This window comes from Gastrolobium bilobum, unplaced genomic scaffold (assembly GCF_033153095.1).
Source record: "Gastrolobium bilobum isolate Gb01-03AN ecotype WA unplaced genomic scaffold, APGP_CSIRO_Gbil_v1 utg6679, whole genome shotgun sequence".
NCBI lineage: Eukaryota > Viridiplantae > Streptophyta > Magnoliopsida > Fabales > Fabaceae > Gastrolobium > Gastrolobium bilobum.
In genome coordinates this window covers 293755-302437 of record NW_026897753.1, presented here as the reverse complement: position 1 = coordinate 302437, position 8683 = coordinate 293755, and the positions used below count along the sequence as shown (strand labels likewise).

The 8683-nt window shown below is 33.4% G+C and overlaps 1 protein-coding gene across 1 annotated transcript; it reads left to right on the top strand.

Moving 5' to 3' along the window:
- Positions 1-1610: 1610 nt before the first annotated feature.
- LOC133309888 (cell division protein FtsZ homolog 2-1, chloroplastic-like) lies at positions 1611-8275 on the top strand. Its single transcript, XM_061510748.1, has 8 exons — positions 1611-1742; positions 2081-2813; positions 4421-4720; positions 5248-5338; positions 5880-6004; positions 6611-6703; positions 7704-7769; positions 7843-8275. The coding sequence occupies exons 2-8, from the start codon at positions 2163-2165 to the stop codon at positions 7969-7971; spliced, it is 1455 nt and encodes a 484-aa protein (XP_061366732.1). The 5' UTR covers positions 1611-1742; positions 2081-2162; the 3' UTR covers positions 7972-8275.
- The last annotated feature ends 408 nt before the right edge of the window (positions 8276-8683 follow it).

Sequence of the window (8683 nt, the reverse complement as noted above, 5' to 3'; positions counted from 1 at the left end):
TCCCAAGTCCTAATCAGTCGCGGTCGATGTTATCGAAAAAAGACATGCATGTTCTGTATACAACAAAACAAAGAGCGCCAGAAAATTATTTTGTAAATTTAGTTTAGATAAGTTTTATACAATATATTATAAGGAAAAGTGTATGATATTTTAAAAGATATAAAGTTATGTTATTTTTTTTTTTTATAACAAAAGTTATGTTATTTTAAGAGAGAGAGAAAGAGATAGACAAAAGAGGTGAGAGAATTGACAAAAAAATAAAGGTGTGAGTCCTACCTCTTTGTGAGAGTGAAAAGATATAAGTTGTGTCATTTAAACGGATAAATATTTTTCCCTATATTATATATATATGGGTTTATTTTTTCTACAGTGAGCCCAAAACGACGTCATTTTGAAGCGAAAATTAAGGTATTTTTGTAATTATAATTAATTTCAGGGTTATAACAATCTTTTTCATTTTAATTTTTAAATCCAAAACGACGTCATTTTGAGTGTGAATGTAGATAACGTATCTACATTCACTTTAGAAACATTATATATATATATATATAGGGAAATACTACTCTCATTTTACATGAGGTAGTTATCTTCTTTTCTCTCACTTCGAAAATCGTACCCCTTCTCTTTTCTTTTTCTTTTTTGCTTTTAAATAGCGGGCCCTACTTGAATTCTCTCTGTAACATGAGATAACTACTCTCATGTTACATGAGAGTAATATTATCCATATAAATATATATAACGAGTTATTAATCTTATGTAACAAGATAGATATCTTATGTGGATAAAATAAAGTCGTTGGCTCATAATTTTTAAAAAAGAAATGAAAAAAAGGGAACAGATTCAATTACTATCAAAAAAGTTTATTATTCTTATAGTTATAATCAATTTAATCATCATTTATTTTCGTCAATTTAACGGTTATAATCTATTGAAAATTAATAATATTTATTGTGTCATATCTATTAATTAATTATTAATTACCAATAGATTATAACCGTTTGATTGACGAAAATCAATGGTGATTAAATTGGTTGTAAGAGTGTAAATTTTTTAATTGTAAATATATCTTATCCCAAGAAAAAATGGACATAAGATCCCATGAATGTGAAATATAAGACAATTACCTTAGGTGACATAAGACAACTATTTTCCATATATTATACAAAAAAATATTTTCGCAGTTAATGCAAATAAGTTATCTGCATTTACTTTCAAAACGACGTCGTTTTGGAATTAAAATATTAGAAATGACGTCGTTTTGGAATTGAAAGATTAAAAAATTATAATTTTAAAGACTATAATAATCCTAAAATAAATTAAAATTATAAAAATATCATAATTTTTGTCCCAAAATAACATCGTATTGAACTTAGTGGAAATAAATTATCTCCGTTAACAAAAGAAAAAACAAACTCTATATTATATGGCTCTTTTCTATGAGGTGATACCAAAAATAAAAAATTTAATGAAGTAAGTGTGCTTTGCACTTACAGATTTACTGCGACATATAATTAAAATCTAGAAAGAAGAAAAAAAAAAAAAAGATTGAAAAACCCTGACCGAATATTAGGGGTTTCCAATTTCCAATTCTGTCCTGTCTGCAGCATATGTTCATGAAAGGCACCTCACTACAAAACACCTTGCGGACCATTTTCATTTTAATTATCAACAAAAAAAAAAACTGACAGCTAAGAAGCAAGAAAGTGCTTCTTCTGAACAAAAACACATCCTCCATTTCCACGGTGAGGAGATTCTCTCTTCAACTTTCTCAGTTCTCTCTTCTTCTTACCTCTGAAATGTTGTGCATTTCATTTTCCTCTTTTGATCCTTCCAATTAACTCAGTGTTTACATTGTGGCTCTTGTTTTTTGTTGGTTTTCAGCTTCATTATCTACCAATTGTGTATTTCGTTCACTTTCATTAGTACTGCTAATACTATAACATACGTTACGAACTACCCTCTAGCAGTCCCAGTCCCAGTCCCAGTGTAGTGTAGTTCATTAATTTATTTCGCTCAGGCCCTAATATTTTGGGGATTCTTTTTTGTTTTACTTTGTTTTTATTATTTTTTCAATGAACAGGTTTTGAAAGAAAGAATTCAGGTCGAATTGCAACTTTTTTCTTACATACATATCAGTACTCACGAGTTTGGATACTATAAAAATGGCAACATGTTTTACACCTTCGAATGCTAGAAATTCAGCAGGGGTGCTGGCTGTTGTTGGAGGAAGAACATTGGCTGAGAATCACTTTAATAGATCATGTTTCTTGAAAATTCATGAAAACAAGTATGGATTTTCGGGTGGCAACAGAAAGTATGGTTTGTTTCAAGTGAAGTGTTCAGGTTCTCCCAATTCCCACAGCATCAGTCCGTATCATAATAAGGACCCTTTTCTAGATCTACACCCTGAGGTGTCAATGCTTAGAGGAGAAGGAAGCAGTGCATTGAACAGCCCGAGAACAAGAAAGGATATTTCAGGTGGAAATGTTGCTGAAAGCTTGGAAGCCACGTCCACTCCAAGTAATTACAATGAAGCAAAGATCAAAGTCATTGGTGTAGGTGGTGGTGGGTCAAACGCGGTCAATCGCATGATAGAGAGCTCCATGAACGGTGTGGAGTTCTGGATTGTTAATACTGATGTTCAAGCTTTGAGAATGTCACCTGTCATTCCTGGGAACTGTTTGCAAATCGGTCAAGAGCTTACGCGAGGTCTTGGCGCTGGTGGTAACCCTGAGATTGGCATGAATGCTGCCAAAGAAAGCAAGGAATCAATTCAAGAGGCTGTTTATGGAGCTGATATGGTCTTTGTTACAGTATGTTCAACCACTTTTCTTCAATTATAGCTTCTGCAGATTACATTACAGTTTTGCATTATGAATTTTATTTTTGGTATACTTCTAAACATTACGCCAGTTGACATGATTTATATGATCTGTTATAAATACCAAAATATTTGTTTGTAAAATCATAACTCAGAGTAGGATAGGGTAATATATACTTTGATAGAAAAATAAAGGATATGGTAATATACTGTGCAAGGAGGAATAGGCCACAATATTCTGCAAAGAAGTTATCACGGAAGTACACCTGAGGGCGTACACTGGTGTGGTGTAAATTTTTATTTAGCTCATTGTGAAGTTTTGCACTTTTCGCCTGCTGCCTGTACATTTGCTATAGTGGTATTCAAGTGCATGATCTGAGTCACCAGACCTTCATACCTTAGCATATATTGTTTATCTGTCAACTCATACGAATCATCCCTTTGGTCTTTTGCATTTCTCGGTGCTGCTAAAATTTGAGGGTATCTAAATTGTAACTAATGGATCTTTATCACATTCATTTTTCGATGTATGCTCTTAAATATCGTAGGACTGTTGGTTCGTTTTGTTGAGGGGGAACATTAATACGGGATGAAATAGAGGTTTATACTACCAAAAGAAAAGCGTCAACAATGTCAGGTTATCTGTCACTCCACACTCCTTCCCTTACATAAAAAGAATCTCAGCACGTCCCGTGTCAAAACTGATAAAACTTCTTAGAATAAACTGCAACATCTCGTATAATAATATAGCTTTTAGGTATGTAAAAAACTGCCTTGTACATCAACCACCGTACGACATAGTTGCTGGCAATTGGCTTCTCCACTTTCATTGGAAGCTATCATTTTACGATAAAAGGCACTTTGTCATTCTTTCATTTCTTTGTCCAAAAAATAAATTTCATGACGGGCTGCTACCCTTAGATTGTCAACTTATCTGAAAATTGCTATGAAGATATCATTTTCCTGGGATGTTGCTTTGAAATTATAAAATTTATGCCTTTTTTTAAGTAAGGAATTTACAATTTCAAATACTGTGATGGGCTGACACTTTTAGGTATATACCTAGATATTATAAAATCAAAATTTATTCTAATTTTAAAAATAATAAATGCTAGTGCTATATGTGATATTCTGAGAGATTTATAGCCTTCGAGGGGACAATTTTCGTAAACAGATATGAGATATGTATTTTATTTGGAATTTTACCATCAGTGAAGATATAAGATGATAACACAAATGGAAAAAGTATTGGAAATATTTGTCACTATTATGTTGTTGAAGTTCAAAATTTAGCTTATTAGGTTATAATATAAAAAAATTGAAATCTATGCAATTGCAAATTGCATGTATGCGATTGCTTTTTCATAAATTTTAGGAGGAAGATTATTAAAACATATATAAAATTCCAGTCTTTATCATTTTGAATTTTGATATACTAATTAATGCCTACACGAAATGAGGAACCAGCAGTTCTTGATCTTTGAAATCTTCGAATATGTAGATTTTTTGAAATTGGGAATGGGCATGCTTGCAATTCTACTAAATTGTTCATTATTGGTATATTTTGGTAAACTTGAGAATTAAAATTCATTTGTGCAGGCTGGAATGGGTGGAGGAACTGGCACTGGTGGAGCTCCAGTTATTGCTGGTATCACAAAGTCAATGGGTATACTGACTGTTGGTATTGTCACAACCCCTTTCTCATTTGAAGGACGAAGGAGGGCAGTTCAAGCGCAAGAAGGAATTGCAGCCTTAAGAGATAATGTTGATACGCTGATAGTTATTCCAAATGACAAGCTGTTGACTGCAGTTTCTCAATCTACCCCTGTAACTGAAGCATTTAATCTGGCTGATGATATTCTTCGACAAGGTGTTCGTGGCATTTCTGATATTATTACGGTATGGAATCATAAAGATCTTTGAACATGAACGAGTACCTTCCTGTTGTTACTTTGTTCATTCTTTTTTCCATCAAATTTTGATTGTAAAAGTGTAAAAGGAAAAGGATGAATGAAAAAGGGAACCTTAAGTATGTTGTTTCCTTTATTTGTTTTGACAATCCAATAGTTCCTACCTGATTCACTTGTGGGTGTTAAATTGTTTGATATGTCGGTTCAAAATTGTGTGTTGCCATTACTTTATTTTCTAGAATTCATTTTTTTTTTTTTGTTATCAATTTTGGATGCATGTAGACATAACATACTGTGGCTCTCCCACTAATAAGATGTCCTGATTATACATTGCCCATGGTTTAAAGCTGATGATGTGTGTCTGTAAAATCATTAATGCTCATTAACTGTTGGGAGGAGGAGTTCTTAACTGCTCTCAACCCCCAACCGGATTAGTCCTAAAGGATGAACTGGTTAGTAGAAATACTAAAAAAAACAAAATCATTAATGCTCATTAATTTTATTAATTGATTGCAGATACCAGGATTGGTGAATGTAGACTTTGCCGATGTTCGAGCTATAATGGCCAATGCTGGTTCTTCACTTATGGGGATAGGAACTGCAACTGGTATGTATGGAAACTGCAAATGGGGCTGCACTGCTACTCCTGAATCCTGATATTTTAATTGACCCAAATAATTACTCTGAAACCTCTGTTTTGCTTAATGAAAGTTGTATAATACATGTAGAGGGTAGTATGATACTCAAACTATAATACTATATATGTAGAAGGACAGCCGTATATATAAACTTACCATATGGTGTGCATATGTATACGCGAAGGATTGTACAACCAAAATTGTTTTATATGCATACGTAGCAAATCCAAACAATGCAATTTAAAGGTTGTAAAATTAACTCTCTCGAGTCTTGCCACACTGTAAAGTTCTGGAGAAGTACACACATTGATGGGGAATATGCTTTAATGGTCCTCAAAAATAAAATCTTACCTCTACCACACTTTCTGTTAACTTATTAATTATTAGAGTATAAATATATTATCCTTTGATTGGCACCTCTCTTTATACGGGGAAGAGCACATTCTTACCATGGTTACATATATTATTGAGATTTTGAAATTTATCTGGTGGCTTCTTTTTGTGTTGAAGGGAAAACAAGGGCAAGAGATGCTGCATTAAATGCTATTCAGTCGCCTTTACTAGATATTGGTATAGAGAGGGCTACTGGAATTGTATGGAACATAACTGGTGGAAGTGATCTGACCCTGTTTGAGGTAGCTAGCTATCCCTCTGGCGCTTCAGCTTTAACTTCGCTAAATATTTGTTTCATCTGTGCCCATGATATTTCTTTCTCTCTTTTTTTCTTCTTCTTTTAAATTCCTTCATTTTTTCCTCTGTTCCTTTGGAATTTGGATCATCTAAGGGCTATGGGAAATTGGTAGGAGCAACATGTGATGAATTAAGTTAGGATTTTTTCCCCCTTACATCCATGTGCCAAATTCCAATGGAACAGTTTCTTACATGATTGAGGTAGTTTTCCATGGACATGATATTTAAGCAAGGGTAGAAAATCTGAGGTTTATAAAATAATTTGTGAAAGACATCCAGCTCTGTCCAGCAATCCAGTTACTATAATTCTATTGTCTTACTTTCCTGACAAGCAATTCATGAACTTGGTTTTTGCTGCAAGCAAATGTTTGTTGGAGGCATACTTAGGCATCCATGCTGGGAAGCAAATAAATAAAATGAACTAGCCTTCTGTTGTTCTGAATTCTAAATAGCTACCTACTTCATGATCTGCTATCTATTATATTCATCATACTCTTTCTATTTAAGATGGTCCTTTAGTATGCTATAGCTTTTAATATTATCCTTTACAGGTTAATGCTGCGGCAGAAGTTATATATGACCTTGTGGACCCCACTGCTAATTTGATATTTGGAGCAGTAATAGATCCATCGCTCAGTGGTCAAGTAAGTTAAACTACGTAAACTCTTAAATATTATTTATATGAACTTCTATATGTTATGTCAATATTCCTTCGGAAATGAATTGGGCAACATCATCCCAGTCTAGCGTGTTCAAGACGCAGTCGATATACTGCAATCATTCCTGGATATAAAAGTCGGTATGAATGTGCTAACCAATAAGCAATTCATAAATAATTTTAAAATGGTTTCACTATAAGTTATCTTTATAAATGACTAGTCAGCCACCAATTTGAAATTCTAAATTCTTTAGCATATTCCCCTCATTCTGTTGTGTTATTTTTGTTAAATAAATATAACTTGTAGCTTTTAAAAGATCATCCAACCCAAGTAGCCACATTTATTAAGTCATCAGAAGAAGAAAGTGTCCTACTATCATGTTGTGTAACTCAACCTGTGAGTAATATTTATATAAAAGAACCAAAGATAATAATTGGTTGATTCGTAACTGGATCAAGATTAAATCACCATAAATAACATGTTTTTGAATACATAAACATGTATAGTGGCTAAAACCTTTTGTTTCTTTCTAGGAAGCACAGACTCCGTACCCATATTGGACACTTATGTACACTTCATGAACTCCCGACCTGCATTTTGCAATTTTTACTTTTATTTTTGTTTTTAATTTTTATACCATTACATATGGAAATACTACAATAATTAGACAAATGATACTATTTTACTATATCTACAATAACTAATGCTAACTCTTAAAACATTGATTCTGTCATTTAAGATTTGTACATTTTATATGTTTTTCTATAGTTGTGTCGTGTTCTATAATTTCAAAACTTGTCATGTCTCCATATCTATATTATACTGTATCCAGGTCCCATGTTATATCCGTACTTCCTAGGTTTCTGTTATGTTGCTGGCATTTAGGGTTGAATGCTCTTTAAACTACCATTTCTCAAAATTAGTTTATTTATTTGAATATATAGTATAATCGGCATGGTGAACCATGTCATTTGGTTTCATATAGGTAAGCATAACGTTGATTGCAACTGGATTTAAGCGTCAAGAGGAAAGTGAAGGGAGGCCCGTACAGGTATGATTAACTCAACCACCTCTCCCCTTCCTCTGTGATGTGCCCATAATTCTGGTTTTTGTCCAAAATGCAGGCCAGTCAACTCACACACGGAGATACCATTGGTATCAATAGAAGATCTTCCTCTTTCACTGATGGTGGTTTGGTTGAGATCCCCGAATTCTTAAAGAAGAAAGGGCGTTCTCGCTATCCAAGAGCTTAATACTCATTTCCTCAACTTCTTTAATCCCATACATTTCTTCACAATTGCATCAATTTTTATGGATACAAATAACATCGGTCTAGGTATTAGGTCCCCGTTTTGCCGTTTGTTAGTATTTTAGGTCCGTATTGTGCATACAGCTGTTCATGAAAGCCAAGTACTTTCAAAACTGTTTTAAGTTGAGGCTTGTTTGTTGGCATATTTGAATAAGTAGCTTGTATTTTTGTACAGAGAATATATCAGTAATGGTCAGGGCTTATTATAGATGCTTGGCTCGTTACCATCACTTGAAGATTATGATATGACAACCGAAACCGAGTACTCTAAACCACAGGCTTATAAGAATTCGTGTCCATGACTTTTTTTTCTTCTTTGTCCCAAAGGCAAAACCAAGAGCGTTTCAACATTCTCATAAGCCAGGAGAATCTGCCAACCAACAGACGTAACACAAGTGGGTCTGCAATAAAATTTCCCAACCTCGTTACTGATAATATCACGAATTATGACATCCAACTCCCTTGTCCCGTTTAAAATTATGGGCTTTTGATTAGGGTTCTCACTTTATAATAAGTTATATGAGTATGGTTTGATTAAGTTTTCAGTCCTTAAATATCTACTTTATGATTATTTTAGTTTATCAAATTATATTTAATGCTGTCTTTATATGGATTTTCCGGTCAAATTAGTTTGTTAAAAATTGTAGTGTCATGTT

Coding starts and splice junctions, on each gene's coding strand:
- LOC133309888 (XM_061510748.1), top strand. CDS start 2,163: ATGGCAACATGTTTTACACCTTCGAATGCTAGAAATTCAGCAGGGGTG. Junction 4,721..5,247: donor GCATTTCTGATATTATTACG/GTATGGAATCAT, acceptor AATTGATTGCAG/ATACCAGGATTGGTGAATGT. Junction 5,339..5,879: donor GGGGATAGGAACTGCAACTG/GTATGTATGGAA, acceptor TTTGTGTTGAAG/GGAAAACAAGGGCAAGAGAT.